Raw genomic sequence first — 20444 nt, 5'->3', positions numbered from 1 at the left:
GAATCTGACATACCTTCGCTGGTTTTGCTAGGCTTTGTAGTAAGTAAAATCCTAAACAAAGAAGGGGAAGGTTTTAAAAGAATATTATATATTAGATTTATATGTTTCTTGGGAGCTTTTACCAAGTAAATAGGTGATGCAAAGAATCTTGTCTGAAAGATCTTGTTAGAACTGAAATCCCTGAGGAGTCATAAAATACTGCAACTGAAGGCAAATGTTCTGCATACGATGCCATAGAGAAGGGACTACATCAACACAGAGCAGAGTAACATTTTAAGAATGACAGGTAAAGAAAATAACCATTGCAGCAATGTCTGATGTGTGTAAGACGTAGTTTGCTTTGTTAAAGCAGTTGAAAGAAGGCTTGCAATAATTCAGAACTAAGTGCCAAGAGACTGTGCAGAAAATAGGGAAAGTTGCAATTTATGGCACCTGTAAGTAAAATGAAAGAAAACACCAAGTAATAGTCATGCTTTTTTCTAAGAGTCACGTTTAATTTAAATTCATGTCATGTTCAGTTGCTAACTTTAAAGTATAATTTAAAATACAATTAATTTCATCTTTCTTCTTTTTCACTTTTCAAATAACATGGGCTTGACATTACTGCCTGATGACATTATTTTTCCCCCCTCAATTTAATCCATCCTCCCATTCATTTTTTAGGTGTATCAGCCATCATTATATTTATGTAACAGAGAAAATTGTTATCCTACTAGTGTTTAAAAACTGCCTAAGCATATATGAGTAAAATGCCAATGTGCACTTCCACTTACATTTCTGTCAGGGGAATTCACTTTGGATTCTAGGCATCAGAGAGGGCTAGAGAGGAGAATGGCTTTCACAGACTTGCGTACCTGCATGAGCATTTGAACTTCAGGTGTCATTCTTTGTCCTCAAGAGGAGCAGCATATTTAGAATTAAAGATACAAAGAATGTCCTCAAGTTGCTTGCAGTCACATCAAATTGCTTTCATAAGGGACAATAGCTAAATAGATTGACAATCAAGACAAGTTCTGTCGTGTGTAAACGGTTGTGAACCCAATGCTAAAGGTTGTACTGCTCAGGAGTGCAAATTCTACAATCACAATGAGAGATCTGATGCCACTGTGAAGACCAGAGTTTGTTGATTTGCTCTGGTGGAAGACTGTGGATATGTTTATTTTCAGACTTCTTGCTTTTACTGTAGACAAATATGCTACACTTCATATCAAGCAAGAAATACTGCGTATTCAGGATTAAATTCATGTGCTTCATCTTCTGATCCTTGCAAACAGGAAATAAGCATTGCTCCGCTCATCAGCGGAGTCCTAATCTTGCCTATTCTTCAATCTGTGATCTTTAAGAGCTTCTCATGCTTTAGTAGATAATTTCATTCAGCTTGTACATGCCTTCTGGAAGACAGAACAATTCAGGTGTCAGAATCAGCTTTTAAAACTGGCAAACTGGTTGCTGGCAAATACTTGATCATAGAGTACTTGAACACCATCAAATTAATGAATGACTCATTCTGTTACTACCTGTTTCTACTAAGTGGAGCAGATGACCAATATGAACAATAGTCAGACCTTAGCCTTGGCTTGATCAATTTGCTTACACTGCGTGTGTTGTAATAATTTCTGTCCTAAGTGCCCTTAAGACCAGGCTGCTTACCAAGCCAAAACACACTGCAATAACTCCATAATGCAGAAGGTGGTCAGGCTGCTGATTAAGGAGTGTGAATTCCAGATAGAATTGATTAATGCTTTGATACCTGAAAATATATGGGCCTGCCTTTTTAATTTTCTGCATCTTACATATAGTTCTCCTGAACAAGAGCTGGAAGCAAAGATTTATTTTATTATTTACTTCAAAACTGGATAAAAATAATAATGTTGAAAGTTAATACAGTAATCAAATATAAGACTTTGTAGAATTTTATTCTCTAAAAAACCCCTCCTGCAGATGAAATAATTATTAGTGCTTTCACTTAGTTTGAGCAATTTTAATAAATAAATAGCTGATGCATTGCATAGTACTGGACGAACTAGCTGACCTACTGATTTTCCTATGAATCAGCATAGTCAAAAAATATATCAAGTATCATGCACACAATGCTACAATTTTTTAAAGTAACTATAGTTCCTCCATTTAATTTCTGCAAATTTGAATAATTCTCACTTTATGAGTATTTTTAAGGATGCTGAGCTCTTTAGGGGAGCCATGTAATACTGCAGGTTGCTGTAACATAAAATACTAATTAGCATCATATAGGTTAAGTGGAATTTTAGTCATTGTTGGAAGCTGTTATGAGTGATTATTTTTCCTTCACAGTACTATGAAATGTTTACATGCAGGTAGTATAATACTTCCTGCTTCTGAAGAAACACTAGAAGAACTCATGTTCATGTCCTGAGATCCCATCATATACCACAAAACGAAGAGGTTTAAACTGAATTTAAGGTACCTTGCTATCACAATAAGCTGTTCTGGAGATGAGGAAGATAGCAGTGCATATACACCATAGAGGTGGTTGTCACAGCTCACCAGTGACAGTATTGTGACACCGCAGGCAGTATATTATATGTGAGACATAAAACTCCTACTTTTGACAGCATTTGGCCCTTACAGCTGCTGTGCCACATTGAAAATGCCTTAATCACAAAGGCAGGAATGATTTTGCTTCAAAGCAAGCTGTTTTGCCTGCCACCATTCCTCTAGCCTTTTTGAGGTGGATTGGGAAAGAGTCATCTAGCATTTCCCTCCCCCAGTGAATTGGCTTAAAAAGCTGGTTTTTTGCCAGTGGGGTCTGTATTGATAAGCTCATTTCCATTCTAGCTTTGAGCAGGCAGAACTCTGATTATGTCATTAAATCAACATCTGGCCCTGGTTTTCCTGACATAGTGAACCAAAAGATGTCTGCTTTTATCTTCATTCCCTTGCTATTATATGGGGTAATTTGTTAATTTATTTGCCTAAAGAGAAGCCTTCTGCATAATAGCATTTACCTCGACAGGAAGAAGACCTAAAGAGCACTGTCTGTTCTCTGGGGAGGTAGGATGTGTTAGGGCATTTTCTGCCTTGTCCTCTTCCCAGTGGCAGCTCAGTGGACTTCTGAAGTGCTTAGCCTTAAGCTGTGGCTGTATTCTTTCTCTTTAACTGTTGATGGGGTCTTGAGAAGAGGAACTTATAAGACCATTTTGACTCATGGAGAGAGCAAAACTTCAAGTAAATTCCCATTAATTACATCATCACAAGACTGGACAACAGAGAGGTGGAGAAAAAAAAAAGGCTTAGTATTGAGGACAGGAAAGAAGCAAGAAATGCAGCAAACTTATGAGGGACTCATTTGAAGGAATGCTGAGAGCTGTTGAGGATGGAAGATGAGAACTAACTGGAGAAAATGAGAGGAGGATTAGATGGAATTTTTGGTACAATCTACCAGAGAAATGGAAAAACTATTAATTCAAGGCTTTCACAGAATTCATTGTATGCCTCAGTAAGTACACAGAGAGACAAGATCCAGTTTTTTAAGGACTCTGTATGGAAAAAGGTTTCCAATTAGTTAATTTATTTTGCAGTCTCTATGTTTTTAATAATGGATTTTGTATTTTGAAAGCTAAATTCTGAGATTTCTTCTGGATTTTCTGGAGAGGGTAAGGCAGTTATGGATGTGAGGGATAGAGAATAAATTTACGGGAGAAATATAGAATGTGTAGAAGAAAGCTCTGTGAATCAAAATGTGCTAAGCTTCAATGAGAAGCAATGAGAGATTACTTTATATTGAAGAGTAACTGACACAAGTGAGTAAGAGCTAGATTGGAATGAACCTGCAAGTTAAATGTAGCTTTGTATATTTAATGAGATATTTATACTTTTTTTAAAAGAAACTGTAAGATTTTTTTTATTAAAACAAAATATTAAAGCAGCACAATTTATAAATAGTGTAAAGGTAATGATACCTCTAGATGTGTAAAACTGACACTGCTTATTACCTGGCTCATTTTAGCCTCCTTTCTGTTTCACCTGCCCCATAAAGAAGCTTTTGTATTTGTGATGCTGATAAAGCCACTGTCATTCCAAAGAGACAGTCATCTTCGGGAATTTGCCTGTTGTGCACATGCATGTCAATGTGTATACATGCATGTGCATACATATACACAGCATGAATTAGAAAATTGGTATTTTCTCTGTCCAAGTTTTGAACATGTGGTCCGGTGTATGTGTTCTATTTTATATGGTAATAAGATAAGCAGAAATAATATAGGAAAAGATCACTGAAGGACTCAGAACAACAGGAAGATATACTAAAGTGAGTAAATAATAATTTTACTATTATTTTTAGGCCCTGCAGAAAATCCTAAGAAACTTTTCTTTTGTGTGTGTGTGTGCTAAATACTAATATAATCTTATTTCCTCTTTAACAGTTGTTATAACCTTGGGAAAATTTTTAAGAACAGGGTACTCTGTTACTGGGTTTAAAAAGTTGTTTTTAATTACCCCCTTTGTTTATACATTAGAAATGGAAAATGTTCAACCCCTGCAGGAAAAAAAAAAACAAACAAACAACTGAACTTTTAAGTGATGCTGCTCACTTATTATTTTGGTCCCTTAATAGTTTACCAGCCTGTAAATACTGACTTGTCATAATAATCTGAAATGAAACAGCTGTAGTATGTTCACTGTATTTACCTGGGATGAATCACCTGATGCTTGCCATACTTCTACAGGAAAGGAGAAACTTCCTCTAAAAACTCTGCAAAATGCAGTAGTAACATCTTGGGGGTTTGTTTTATTGTTTTCAGGGTGCTGGGTGCACTGCACTGGTGGTAGCTGTGGTGGCAAGGAAGTTAGAACTTACCAAAGCTGAAAAACATGTGCATAATTTCATGATGGACACCCAGCTAACTAAAAGAGTAAGTCACACTTTATATTCACAACTGAAAAGGAATACTGTGTATTAATTTATTTCTGAATTTGTTTTTAAGTAGTCTCCTGCTTGGTATCCTTGCTGAACTTTATCATGGGTATTGTTTTGAAAGATTAGAAATTGGATGCCTTGAGTTTTCCTTTAAATTGAGGACAACTGCAAGTTGTCAGCAAATTTTAAGGATTTGTATAGAATATTGTATAGAGAGCCCTTGTAACTGGAAGGTATTTGGTGTTAATTAGTTAATTAGCAGTTAAGTGCTGTGAAACTAGACTCTTGTATTAAACCAAAAGCTTTTGCGCAGCATATGAAAATATATTTTTTGTAGCTAAAATAGATGAAATGACAGATAAAATCAAAAATTTCAAGCTATGAGAGATGTTCTTGAGAAAATAACATACGTTTTCATATGTTGCAACATATGAACAATAACAGTGAGGCAGTCTTTTCAACTGCGTTTTGTACATAATGCATGATTTATTTAGTGGCACACAGTTCTGAAGGACCCTGAAACATATTTGCATATATTATTTTTAGAGGAAACTACTTTTCACAAAATAGGAGCCATTGGTATTGAAATATTTTAAATGAAAGAAAATGCAGCAAACAAGGCAATACAAATCCTTTGCCGAAATAAAACAGGTCAGTGTTGAGGGAACAAGAAAAAGAATATTAACTGTACAGTGCACTCAACTTGTTCAGTCAGTCTTCATTATTGAGAAGAGCCTATGTGAACACAAAGGTGCTTATAATCACAGCTCAGCAGAACTCAGCAGAGTTTCTCCTTAGTGGTGGGTGCCTGAGATGGAGGCAGTCGTTCTCCTCCAGGCGAGGAGGAGGAGGAGGAGGAGGAGGAGGAGGAGGAGGAGGATGGCTGCCCCAGCACAGCTCCATGCAGCACTGCAGCGCTGCCCTGCTGCGGGTCTTGTGTTGCTGTCCCCACGTGCTGTGTGTCTCAGAGCACTGCTCTGGCTGGGCTGGCTCTCATTGCTGTGCTGCTCACCACTGACAGCCTGTATCTCCTCTAAGGAGTCAGAGCAGGGAGAGACTACGGGTGAGTGAGGAGAGAATCCCTATATCGGTATAAGGGGTGTCTGACAAGGTGTCTCTCTGTGCTCGTTGATTTACATTCCCATTGCAGACAGTTAAGGTGTTGCTGATACTAGACCACAAGAAATAATTTGTCCTTTCATAATATAGTTACTGTTTTAGTGTTACCTGACAGCTGAGCCCAAAATGTGTCTCAGAGATTGGCCAGATTTTGAGTCTAGTCTTTATTTATGCCTTTTGAAGTTTATTTTGTTCATCTACTCTTCATATAAATCTCAATGTTAGTCTAATACTTCGTTAAATAAAGCTTTAAGCTTGTGAAGCTCACAGCCCATGAAAAGTGAGCCAAGCAAACAAATCTAAGATGCACATCAGATCACAAATCATGCTGATGCTGGGGATTTTCCTCACAGCCTGATGATAGCCATGCCTTTCAGGAGTGCAAGGGCTACTTAGGGATTGTGAGGCCGTCTCTTAACCAAGTTGTGCCTTCAGTGAAGACAGGACAAGGTTCTCCAACACTTACAGGTGCAAGGTGAGGAGGCTGTTGCTGGGCCAAGCTATTGCATGACATTCCTGCAATGTCTTAGCCATTGACTTAGCTCTGACACTGCAGTTACTGGCATGATGTAAAGCTGGAGGAGAGAAAATAAAGAGGAATAATTAGGACAATTTTTCTTACCAAGTATCCTAGTCATTCAGCCATTAATCAACATTGCATTTAAATTATTTGTATGTTTTTAAGCATTCTTGAAAATTTTGGAGGGCCTTAAAAGGGAACTGTAGGTACTCTTTAACATTTTTATGGAACGCTGAATTTAAAAAATAAGTCAAAGCGCTTTTTAAATAGAACTCTGCCTACGTTAATTGACAACACATTTTTTCATCTTCTTGGAGATGTTAAAAAAGAAACAAGTATAAAATCTAAATGCGACCCAAAAACAAAAAAATAAAAGAAAGGGACAGAGTGCTCAAACAGCTCTGAAAGTTTAAAAGACTGTTACGTGGCCAAAAGAATTAAGAAGTGCTAACAATAGAATAAGAGAGAGAAAAATCTTATGGTCCTATTGAATACACTTAATTAACATACAGACAATGCATTAGTATTTCCTCACTGTAATTTATATTGCCATAAACACCAAACAGTTTTAACTTTTTGAAGAGGGAAAATTATTCCTGGATGCAAAAAGATTTGATCTGAGCATCACATCTATAGAAAAAGGAAACTGCTCAGCAGTCCCCTTTATCCAGTTGTTGCTTTCTTCCCTCAGTGCTTCAGCTTCTTGAGGTGGCCACTTCCCACAGTTAAGACAGCATTTCAAAAGCTTTAGGAAGAGTTAATAACAGAAAAGCAAAAACATAACAGAGTACTACTTTTGTCAGCCTGGTGTTTTTCTTTTATTAAACAGGTGAAAAATGCAGCGGCCAATGTACTCAGGGAAACATGGTTAATTTATAAAAACACAAAGCTGGTTAAAAAAATAGACCATGCAAAAGTAAGGAAACATCAACGCAAATTCTTGCAAGCTATTCATCAGTAAGTACTATTTTGCTTTCTTTTTCCTCCCAAGGTGTTTTCTCTCTTAGTTTCCTTCTCTCTCAGTCACTCTTAGTCCCATCCTGCCCCCTCCCTCCTCTCCCCCCACCATTTCCTTCCCTTCAAGATTGTTCTGGAGGTTGATTTTCTTTCAGAGTAAGACAAAGACAACCATTTACTGTATTATCTATTTACAATTAAATAAGAAGGTACACTGGCAGTTTATGTACATGTAAACCGGTGAATGTTTTTTAGAAGTTTCCCATAATTCTTGAATTATCTAAGACTTTTTTTGTTCTATGCCACTGAGACTGTCCTTTATTTTTATGCATTTTCTTCCGGGTAGAAAAATGTGAGCTACAATAGACAGAAGAAAATTTAAAAAAAAAATTTCTTTGTAGTAAATGTTTTAATATTGTAAAGTCAGAATGATGTGATAGAAGAGAGTATGTATGTAGTGTTTAATAAACAAAATATCATCAAATATAATTTCATGGCCCACCAGCATTTAGCCTCTCTCCACTGTATATTCTCAGTGCATAAGATCAAATGTTGGTATGTCAGCTATGACCCTGGTCATCTATTCTAGAAAATGGGAGTGTATGCCAATAGTTGAGACCATTGAGCACCCCTGGCATTATTCAAATGAGTTCTTCCCCTCTGCATGAGAGTCTGAAAACAAGCCTGAGGCCTAAAACTGGTAGAAGGTTTAAGCTGCGCCATGGTTGTGCCAAACTACAAGTATTTATCTAAAATTTGCAGTATGTATTTGTCATAAAGCACATCCAAATGAGCAGAATTGCACAATGGTTACTATTCTTGGAACTACATGAGGGGGAAAAAAACCTCAGAGTTTTGTCCTCAGGAACCAGGGAATTTTGGTCCTCAGGACCATTTTGAGGAATGGTCAGGGTCTGTTTGTTCCATTTGTTATCCCCATTCAGCTGAGGCAGCCATTTGTACAGCCTATGAAGATAGTTCCAATGAGTTACAGGGAAGAAGTAGACAAATTAAGTTTAGTTTCAAACTGATGGTTTCATAACTTTTGAGTGTAGGTCTGTGCCTGAGACAACCAACAAGGTGATGTGAGGGGAGCATCCATGATGAAAAGAACATCTAAGTAGCATCTTACAGGAAAGACAGGAAAAGATGGCCAGGTTTAATCATTTCCTATTAGTAAATTTAGACTAACAATCATTCTGTCTTTCATAGCAATGTTTTAAAGCAGTAGGTAACTAAGCTTAAGCTATGAAGTACTCTGTAAACCTGGATTACTGTATTACATTTAGCAAACTTGCAGGTTGAAATGTTACTGAGTCATTGTGGAGATACTTTGAGGAATAAAAAGACAACAGAAGTTGAGGCATTTTTATGTGAATATAAAAAGCATATTTTTATATAGTAGTTTGGCCACCCTGCTTAGCTTAAAGGATTGGGAGATAGAGGGGTTCTGGGGAGAGGATAGCATGTCATGTGCCTCCTTGCTGGACTTGAATCCTTGATTGAAATGGTTGTTTCTTAACATTTTAACTTTACTATTTATTCTGTGTGTGTGTTGTGTGTCTGTGTGTGTGTGAGCACATATGTTCAGAAAAGAATCTAAAAAGCACAGCAGGCTCGATCTCCAGCTTTTTTTATCAGTCAAGCTCAGAAGAACTTTTCAGGATATAAAGTGTGTTCTGCATCTCCCTTAAAAATTAATTAATCAGGTGGAGGGAAGAAGTAATTTTTTCCTAGGTGTGACAGCTAGATTGCACAGCTATCTTAATAATTTCTCTCTGTCTTTTACCACTTTGCACTACAGCCCCAAAACTTTTGTATTCAGGAAAAAAACTGCAAAAGATAATTTTTTCAATATGCTGAAGAATGCACCATAAATGAAAAGATTGCACTAGCAGTTTGCTTTCTTCCTGTAGCTGATTAGATGGATGCAAATTAATTTTCCATCTCTTTGCATCTTTGTACTTTTTCTCAAGAGACTTACAATTTTCCATCTTTCTAGAGTCTTAAGTTTTGTTTAGTCCCCTCCTTCACCTTCAAACATTTAATTGGAGACAAAAATAAAAAGAGTGGGCTCTCTCAGGGCTGATTTAATAGAAGAAACCAGACCAGATCATGATTACAGTCATGGTCACAGCTCTGAAATGTGTTCAGCTGCTCTGAGTGTTCTGCTTCTCGTGCGCATTAGATAAGATGAAGGTGAAATCATAAAAAAACATATTATGTATTGTATGAATAAGAAAATCTACAGATGATAGTTAATGGGAAGGCTTGAAGATATTGCAGATTCCTCCATCATGAGTGCGAGTTAGATGTTAGTTAGTTAGACTCCTCAGGCAGCTACTGATCCAAAGTAGCAACTCCCTAGGACTTTCCACCTGCTGAATCGAGCCCACTGTGCTCATTTGGTTGTTTTAGTATATTTTACACTTTGTTTTCTTTTGTTTTGTCTTTTTTTCAACAAATGAAAATAGAGCTCGGAAGTAAGTTGTATAAGCTGTTCCTTTCTAAACTTGCAGAATTTACCACTGTCTGCATGCAAAAAATAGAGTTTTTATTTGTGAATTTCAGTGGTCTGATTGCTGCCATGGAAATGCGATCCAGAATCATGATCTTTTTCTGTGATAAGTGAAGTTCATAAAATCAAAATTTTATCTTGATGAATTACACTAAGAAAGTCTGTTGGTTTTCTTTAAATCCAGCTGCTGCAGCTAAAGACTTGCCATATCTATATGTTCTTACAGCCTGTGGTAGGTGTTGGGTTGGTTACTATGAAGAATTATCATGTTGGTGTCAACTGGTACTACAATAATAATGACCTTCCTGGAATTTTAAAATTAAAATACTGCTTGTCAAACAGATGAGTCAATGAATCTTAAGAAAAGCAGAAAACACATATTCTGCACATTATTTGAAAGAATGGTCACCAAAATTCTGGGGATTTCATTCTCCAGTAAAATAATTTCCTTTGAATAATTCTTCTGACATTTTGATAATACAGTTCTGTACCTTGGAGACTCCTTTTTTGCTTTACAAAATCTCCACCTTGTAGCCTCTGAAAACACGACTCCTACCGTCTGCATTTTTGTTGTGCTCTGAAAGAAGCTTCCAGGGGAAGAAGAGCATATGGCATTCCAGTAACAATCTCCTGGAGTGCCAGTTTTATGTGATCAGTTCATTTCTACCTTAACAGAGTTATTTCCGTTTATATTTTAAAGATATTTTTAAATTATATTTCACTCTCCACAACTTACTTTCTCATACCAGTTAGCCTAGATATGAAAGGAAATGCTTGTCAACTAAAGAAACTTTTTGGTTTTTGAATATCTTCAAGAAGGTTTTCTTTAGACTACCTTTCTAAGTAATACCATCACTGAGAAATGGACAGAGAATGCATTAGCAGCCCACCTGTCACGAAAGGTTGCCAAACTCACTTCCATTTGACAGCTAACCAGATTCTTGTTTTGGTTGGCACTTGGCACACTGGTAGACTGAAGTGGTATCTTATCACAAATCTACAAACAACCTTTCTGGTAGTCAATCTGGAACACAAGGGGTTGTATCAGCGAATGTATAAGAAGGGTCATGTATCTTGCAAAAAATGTGCATAACCAACAATAATGCAGATAAGTACGCATCAAAGAAAAAATGTACCCTTGCTGCTTCTTTCATAGTTTTTCAATGCTATAGTTTAAATAGTAAATTTAAAATGTAATCATATTTAGATTCACAAATTATCCAAAAAAACGAAATGTATTGGCAAGCATGTTGGTTATTTAGCTGCTGGTCTGATGGAAGTTCTGTTTAAAGTAAGGAGAAACTCACTTATCACTGTATGTTCATCAGGTTCCGACACCTGCTAACCCAATCCATTTCCGACAGAACAGGGCTAATACCTGTATCTAGTCATGTAGGCATGGGAAGATTCTTGATTGCTACAACAATAATGACAAAAAACTGTTGTTCTATGTTTCTTCCTATATCTACTTGTCACGATACTGAGGCTTTGAGGAATGTTTTGGCTTTCTTTCATGTAGTCTGGATAAATTGTTATCTTCTTTATTGAATTCAACTTTGACCATGGCAAATGGTATTCTCAAGGACATCACATTTCCTTGCTGTTTCCTTTTTTGCGGTGTTGAAGAAGCATGCTTCTCATTGTAGCAGGCACATGAAAGATTCTGACTCTACACAAAGTAGTCAAGGCATTGTCCATGCAGTTAATTGCTCTTGTAAATTTTGTGCATGCTCTCTAGAAATCCTAATATGACCTCATACAAAAAAAAAAATCTGACTTAAAATTCCACTTTTTAGATTAAGAAGTGTAAAAATGGAACAAAGGAAACTGAATGATCAAGCCAACACTTTGGTGGACCTGGCAAAGGTTAGTAGGCAGTTACTGTTGTTTCAGCATTCATCCTTTCAAAATGAACAGTTTTTTAGTGAAAATGTTATGCATTATATGTGCAAATATTGTTAACAAGGTGTTATATGTAGCAAATGAAAATATGTGTGTGTTTTGTGGTAGCAGCTACATCTTGGAGAAGTATCCTGATGAAAGTTTGAACATGCCATATTTATTTATTTTTTTGTACATTTGAAAAAGACTTCACAATTGAGAGGCTGATCCTGAGAGCTCCTGAGCTGACTGCAGAGGTCATGGTAAATGCTGAACTGTGAGTGGGCCGTAGTGGTGTAGTGCTGTGAAGTAAGAAGACTTTGCCATGTGGTGATAGTGACTGTGCCATGACAGACCATAGTAAATATCCTCTAGATTAGAGTTAGAGGTTCTGTATTCCTGTTCCTGTTGTCTTATTCAGCAGTAACTTTGGACAAGTAAATTTAGATCTGCATTTATTTAAGTTTTTATAACGAATAATAGCTGCCTATTTTGCCAATATATCATAAGGCTTTTTAAATCTTTTTTAAACCATTTGAGTTGAGGTAAAAGAGGCTATTCAGGTGTAAGCTGCTTGTTTATTGTTGGTAGAATTTTTCATAAGCATGTAATAACTAGAAAGCTAGAGGTCTGAGCTGATAGCATTTTGGACTTCCATTGGAACTTAATATTTAACAGTTACTGTGAGTTAATTTGAGGCTACTTTAGAAGCATTGATGGGCTCTTCTTAAGGGTTTCTTCTACACCTCTTCATTTACCTCAAAATCCTCCTTGATTTCAAGTGCATCAAAGCAAAGATTAAACTCTTCAGTGTTCATTCCCCTCTTGCTTTACAGAGCCACGTGACAACTTCAGGTGAAAATACAGTTCAGTCTAATGCTTCTGGCAACTAATAAGGACTTTTAATATATTATTTTGTGTAGACTACTTCATTTTCAAGGGTTATGCTAGCATCCTGAAACAGGAGGCAGAGCAATAGGTTATAAAACACCTGGTACTGAAGTGGTTTGGTTACACTTCAGGCAGTCATTCAATTAATTTTCCTTTACTTTGTATGGTTCATAAATTTCAACTGATTTTTTTCTACTGAATTATATCCAGTTTTGACTCTAGTTTAAATAATCTGGACCCTCAATCTATAAGAGGCAGATATTCAGCCATTATGTTTTAAGCAAGTCTCTTTGAAACAACACATTTCAGATTACATTTTTACTGACCATTGTGCATTTTAAAGTACATTCTATATATTTTCTGTATTCAGCAGTGTTTTGTGGAGGCCAGATAGATTGGAGAGTGCAAAAGTAAAAAAAGCATAGAATTGAGTTTTTACTTCTTGAAGTACTTTTCGAAAAAAATCTACTCAACTCCTCTTACTGCCAATTCAAGAAAATCTGCCAAGTTGAAGGAGCAAGCCAGTGAACAACATTTGTGCTCTGTTGAGCTCATTAGAAGAATGAAGGTATTTAAAACCAGAATCAAGAACAATTAAGGGTGGAATACATCAGTGGAGCCTTCAGTCCCCTGGTAGTTTACACTGACTGTTCAAAAAGCTTAGCCTGGTGCACTCCCAAACATCTGAATTTCCAAAAGGGGCTTGGTTTTTAATTGATTTCAACTTTGACGTCTAAAGTGCTACTAAAAGCCATTATGTTTCTACTCAAGAAATCTAGTAGAAAGTTTAGTCTACTGTAATTTAATCTACAGGGAAAATTATTTCACAAAAGTAGATGATGTTGTAATACTCATCTCCTGTTTTACAAACCCTTGTACAGTTGTGCTGCTTGTTACAATACTTGTAAGGTCTCTCTAAACCTTTACTTACATCCTTCTACTTTCAGACTCAAAACATCATGTATGACATGATTTCTGACTTAAATGAAAGAAGTGAAGATTTTGAGAAGAGAATTGTTACTCTGGAAACTAAACTGGAAACTTTAATTGGTAGCATTCAAGCTCTTCCTGGACTGATTAGCCAGACAATCAGCCAGCAACAGAGGGAATTCCTCGAGGCTCAGATACAAAATTACGATAAGCATGTTGCCTACAGTGCTGAACGATCACGATCTTTGTCAAGAAGAAGGAGATCATCCTCCACAGCACCACCAACTTCATCAGAGAGTAGCTAGAAGAGAATAAGTTAACCGCAAAATAAAGACTTTTTGCCATCATATGGTCAATATTTTAGCTTTTATTGTAAAGCCCTATGGTTCTAGCCAGCGTTATCTGGGTTCTGATGTCAGAATCCTGGAAACCTGAACACATTTTAGGCCAAAATGAGTGAAAACTCCTCTTTTTTTCCCCCCTCCTCCTCTCAGATGCACAGTGAATGCACCTAGTATTGCTATATTAGATTGTTCTTCCTGTAATTTCACTTTTTATTCATGCACTTCAAACAAGCTTTACTACTACAATACATAATCTAATATAATAAAAATGTTAATTTCTGCACATAGTTACTTGATTACTTTGACCTAACTACCAAAAAAAAAGATCACAATCAAAAGACCTAATTATGAAATTTAAGAAACTAAATCGAAGCTTAATAATTATCTCTAAGTATGAAAGCTAACTGTCTAAACTTTGCTTGCAGTGGAGGGGGAAAAAAACCAATATTAATCTAACAGTGTGCTGTGTATGTATAGTCATTTTAAAAGGTCATGAATGGCTTTGATTTCTGAAGTGATTAATTAAAAATATAGTTTATCCTAGAAAATAAGTCTCAGAATAAGCTATGGGTTTTAAAAATATTCTTAGGGCTTTTATTTAACATGCATTGGTACACACACACACATAGATAATATATATATACATATGTATTTATGTATATAAAATTATTTATGCAATGCCCATAGCAATGATCTTTTAAACTGACTATTTGTAAAGCTACTGGCATGCAAAAAGCACAGGCAAAGTCCTGTTTTCTTATTCAGAGTCTCATAACAATGCCAGGTACGTTTGTCCAGATCAAAAGCATCACTTTCACCCAGAAGCCTCCTAATAATGCTATTTGGGTTTTGAAAGTGTTAGGTTACTACTTTCTCTACTCCTTTCTTTGTGTTTCTGGAGTGAATGACTGACACACAGACTTAGAGTACACACGGGTGTGTGGTGGCAGCACAGTGTTCTGTATACATTATGTTTGGGCAATCCCCATGGTTCCTGCTATGCAGTCAAGCTTAGCAAAACACTTCTAGCAATATTTCCAAAATCTCCTGTCAAAAGCCAGCTGTAGACTGGAGTTACAACAGAAGGGTATCTAGAGTACTTTATTTTCATGCATAAAAATAAGGTCTCCTACTTTATTAAAGAAAAAAAAAAAAAAAAAAAAACAAAAAACAAACAAATCACAAAGCATAGCCTCCAGTAGGCACTGGTGAAAAGGTTTTGACTGACATTTCTCCTGGTTTATGCTCCAGAGTAGCAAAACTAGGTAAGTTTAAATGCTCAGTACATGCAACTTGCATTAACAATTCCTAGTTATAAACAGGAAATTTGACTTTATGAGACATTTTTAGTACTTGCTATTTACAAAATGTGCCAGTCCAGTCTGCCTCTCCCCCAGTTTACAGCCAAGGTGACATCTGTAGCTAAAGTGGCAGACATGGCTGACTGTTTCTATGTCTGCCTGGAAGTAACCAGCTTGCTCATTGAAGAAAGTGAGGAAATGCACATTGCTCCATGAAACACTGTGACTTCTGGTCAGCAAGGACAGGCAGGAAAGAGTAATGCAGGAGGTCAGAGCAGAGCCCTTCTGGGCAAGACAGAAGAGCTTTCCAACAATCAGAATTCCCCAAACCAAATACATAATCTGAAAAACAGCAGACACTTTAGGCCTATTCAAATTAAAGGATCTTCCTTTTCTGGTGTTACGAATGTATAAATGATGAATGTATAAGTGACATCCAGAGGTATTGCATGCTTATTAAAAGGTCAATTATTTCTCTAACTTTTTATGTCCTTGAGAAAGATGATGAGTTCAGTATTTTTCCCCCTAGAGCAGGACAGTTGCATGCCTTTGGCGTGCCTTATTTACAGACTGTGGTATTTTGTGACTGGAAATAACAAGCAGTATGCATAGTATTTGCAGTTCTGCTTTTGTTTTTATGGAGATCATTTTCAAAGGAAAAGACGGATGTTATATAGTCCTAATACTTTTCTAGTGCAGTCCTTAATTAGATGATATTGTGAGTGGTCATAAGGCCAGTAGTGATTAATAATATTGGAATTTAATAGTCAAGATTTAGAAATCTTTTTTCTCCTTTTTTGCATTTAGTTTAGAATACTCTTCTTGACATTGAATGTGAAATACACTTTCTGTAGCTTGAATACATTCCTTTTTCTCCTGTCAGCTTGAACTAGCTCTTTCATTGTTTACATCTTTTTAATATATGTATAACACCCATTTTTTGCACAACTGGGTTTTTAAAGAACTGTAGGTCCACTTTGAAAATTTTTGTCAATCTGTCAATTTTAATTAAGATCCAGCTACAGGTATTGGGCTGGCTATTTCTGTTGTGAAAGAGCAGCTGTCAATCTTTGACCTCTCAATTTCTTTTACTCACTAAGACTTGGAAGCCTGAACCTAATATTATTGCCACAGCTTTATGCAATGGTGAGATTCATCAGGATTATTTCCATCAGTAGCATTCTGTAACAACCTGCCAAATTGTTCTGGATTCCTTTATTTTCTTTTTAAAGCAAAAAACAAATGATGTCACCATGTTATACTCCAGTTCTACATCTTAATTTACCTTCAAGACCACTACAGATATTTTATCTGCATTTTCAGCACGTATGATTTTTTTCTTATAATATCTGATTTCAGCACTAAGGTGCTGCATGGGGATACACTACATGAAAGGACTGATATAAACTTTTATTCAGGAGAGCACAAAGCACTCTTGGTTTGATTTTCTTACTCTTGACACTAGACTCCTTTTAGTCTTCCCTTGTCTGACTTTTGTAGTATCACAAATTCCATTACTGAATGTTTAGTTCCAAAGCTTTAGCTCTACCATTGTCAACATATATAATCACCAAAAGGAAAACATATCATCATGACAGATCGTGGAAACTGTATATTTAAATGTAGACTTTTCTTGTAAAGATTGTTTACAAATGACAGGGAGTCTTTTTCAAAGCATATGGCGTATTTACCATATTACAATTGTAAAGCTTCATGCACCTCTTGCCTTAGTTTCACCAGTAGGAAAATTCTGCTTTTGGTTGCTATTAAACTCCTTTTCACTACATTCCAGACACTGATTCCATTTATAAGTTTCTTGGGAGTCTTGTTGCTAGTCTGCTTTTTTAAAGACAGCGAGCAGAGATACCTTGCTCGGAAGGACTGAAATGTAAGAGTACAAATAGGCCTGTTCACCATGCTTAAAATTAAATGCATTGATTTAAATAGTACTTTTTACTTACATTTACATTTTTTGCAGAATCAGAATAATGTGTTCATATGTTTTATGCTTGCAAATGCTCTGCAATTTTTGATTCTGTAAATCATTATGTATTTTAAGCTTGCATATCTTTCCAGACAGACTTGTGCAACTCAGCTCTTTACCTCCTCATGCTCCATAAGGATGTATCTTTTATGGAAAGAGATTTGTCATCTAAAAGTTTGGCATCCAGCTTAGGAGCTCTAAATGCCTTCTGGAGGTTCATACCTTGTGAGCTATTTCAAAACTATGGCTCCCCAGACTGAGTTTGGAATCACTGTCATCATTAGAGCAAACATAAGTGATAAGTATACTGTTTTACAAATTGTAAGACTCTTTCCATGTCAGATCATATGTAAGCATTCAAGCTGATATGCCGCACATTAAGAGCATATCTAAGCATAAAAGAATAAAAGGTGTTCAATGTGTCTAAAATTCAGAATAAAATCTGTAACCCTTATCAATACTAAAAATTAAAATTGTTTGTAAACTCTTTTCCCCTAACAGTTATGAAAAATTATTACTAAGCTTTATTCCCAGAAGGTTTTCTCCATCTGTCAAACTTTGTGTTCATATCCATTCTTTTTTTAAAACCAAAGTCCTTAAAGTCTTTTTTCCTTTTATTAATAATTATTAAGGGGTGACAAAATAATTATAAAGGGGTTACAAGCAATGAAATAGAGGGGAAGGTGGGAAGGAGCTAACATATATGTTATTTTCAGAATTCCACCTCTGCTTTAGCGTATCTAAATGATCAGGTAGAAATGGACACAAATTTTAGCCAGCACTGCTGGCTGCCCAGGCACCCAAGCCTGCCCTAGCCTGGGAAGAGCACTGCCATATCTGAAAAGTTCTGGGGTGGAGCTTACACGCACTCAAAGCCAACCATTTATGTGTGTGGAAATTAATGTCCACAGAACCTTATATGTGTATAAAATTAACATACAGCTGTCAGTTAGGGCTTACAAATGTGGTCCTGTATCTGTTGGCACAAACTCAGAGAAAACTAAGCTATAATGTATATTAGCCTTTTTATTCTGAACCTTTTAAGGGGGATCTGTAAGATCTTATCTCTCTCCATGACTGAGAGAATAAAAAAAAAAAGAGGTGCTTAGAAGATGCTTTGCAGTCAGGTGCGCATAGGGTTAGCTCTGACTTGCCTGAGTCCCTCACTGCACATCAGCTTTGGTCCAGAAACCACAGGGTTTTATTCACTCCAGAAGAAACAGGTTTCTCTCACTATAGAGGGGGTTAGCACAGCACTGAGCGCATAAGTCCCGTCTCTCAAGAGCAGCCCGGTGTGCAAGATGATAACAAAAAATAGGAGAGGAGGATTGTGATAATTTATGCAACTCTGCTCAAGACTTAGGGCTTAGCACAGCATCAAGCCCAATGCAGACAGTTGATTCCCTGCCAAGAATTGCCTGCAGCTGGGCAGTACAGCACGTGGTTGGAGCAGGTGGCCCTGTGGTCTGGCCTAGGCTGTGCAGACATCCTGAAATGGAGGCAGTCACCAGAATTAGCATCACCCTACTGCCATATACTAGACTTTGTTACAGTGATATAGCTGAAGATCTATTAGATAAATAAATTTCAGGCCTTTTTGTGATGAAGATTCCCCTGCAGAGGATTGCAAGGCTTTTCTGCACATTGAAGGATATGCAACACAGTGTCAGTGAAAAGAAAAACATAAACAACAGTCTTGAATCTGTTGAACACTAGCATGGCAGGTAACAAAATTAGATGGAGAACAGAAGCTTTGTGCTGGCTTCCCTTTCATTCAGATTCACTTAAATCCATTAGTATCTTCAAATATTTAGGAGAACCTATACTGTTTTCAATTATACATGAAGCGAGCTACAAGCTTTTAGTTAGATTAAAAGGTTCTACTTTAAGACTATGCCTATTCTGACCTACTGTTCCCTTTCTAACCTGAATTTCAAAGTACCTTGAGTCTAAAGAGGACATGCATATTCTCCTATGTGGATTACAGCAAAGTAGGTCTCTGAACAAAAAAGCATTTTCAGTCCAGATAAATGACCAACCATTATATACACCAGCAATAATAATGGAGTAAAAATGTTCAATTCAGAGCTTAGAAAAGGTTTAAGTGAAGCCTCACTCCAGGTATGAAATTCATGGGGATCAATGAAATATAAGAGACTCTGTAATTATATTTCCTGAAAGTGAATTGTAGGGACACACTGTATGTGTTTAATACCAGCTTATAACCTTATATGGAGAATTTTTCCAAATGTGAGTAATGGGAAGACTGATCATCCCAGAAATACAGAAATGAATACACAGAAATAAAGCAGGATATTTTAAACAAAGAACTCCGAAGTCTAATAGAAATGTGGAAATCTCAAAGAGATTGTGCTAGACTATTCTCTTAAAAGGCTCCTAGCCTCCTTAAGTTAACATAAATTGCAAGAGATGATGTTTCAAGTGGTTTCAAGCAAAAATTAAGCAAAAAATATATCTCAGGAATAGTGTGGGACTTACAAAACATCACTATGTTTGTGCTCAGTACCACAAATCTGCACAAAATGAAATGTGGCAGATCAGTTTTCCTGATGAAGTTAGAATGATAATCACATTAACAGGACATGCATGTAGGAGAACAAGAAATCCACCCTTGCAACCACTCTTTAATTTAACCTGCAGTTTCAAATAGTACGGCACCCTAGGTAGTATAATAGTAACAATTAGAACTCCAATTTTATTTTTTTTTCCTAACACAATTTTTTTTTCCTAGCACAAATGAATGCACTTTGGGTAAGAGGCCTCTGAGGGGTGCATGCCACCCCCTCTGTTGTGGTAGCACAGCCTCAGCCTTTTGCTCTGTGCTTATTCCTCCTGCAGCTGCTGGGCGCTGAGGAGTGTGGCTGCCTCTCAGCATCCCTGGTACAGAGCTGCCCAGACTGACCTGAAGGGAGGTGGCCCTGGGGCCCTGAGAGGCCTCCGGCCCGGTGCCTGTCACTGGAGAGAGCAGAGAGCAGCGCCCAGCCTGGAGCTGGCCTTGGCCCCAGTGGGGCAGCAGCCTGTGACCTCTGCTCTTCCTCCCACACCACTGCATCACGGCATTCTTCTGCTTCTTAAATGGTC

General features: G+C 36.9%; 1 protein-coding gene across 1 annotated transcript in view; it reads left to right on the top strand.

Moving 5' to 3' along the window:
- The window catches only part of KCNN2 (potassium calcium-activated channel subfamily N member 2), a 71548-nt gene extending 53715 nt beyond the window's left edge, over positions 1-17833 (top strand). Inside the window, exons 5-8 of the mRNA XM_058043933.1 lie at positions 4782-4892; positions 7366-7493; positions 11808-11877; positions 13731-17833. Of these exons, the coding sequence (XP_057899916.1) occupies positions 4782-4892; positions 7366-7493; positions 11808-11877; positions 13731-14018 (597 nt within the window). The 3' untranslated portion in view covers positions 14019-17833. The remainder of the gene's footprint in view (positions 1-4781; positions 4893-7365; positions 7494-11807; positions 11878-13730) is intronic.
- The last annotated feature ends 2611 nt before the right edge of the window (positions 17834-20444 follow it).

Source organism: Melospiza georgiana, chromosome Z (genome assembly GCF_028018845.1).
Source record: "Melospiza georgiana isolate bMelGeo1 chromosome Z, bMelGeo1.pri, whole genome shotgun sequence".
Classification (NCBI taxonomy): domain Eukaryota; kingdom Metazoa; phylum Chordata; class Aves; order Passeriformes; family Passerellidae; genus Melospiza; species Melospiza georgiana.
This window is presented reverse-complemented; position numbering and strand designations above follow the sequence as displayed.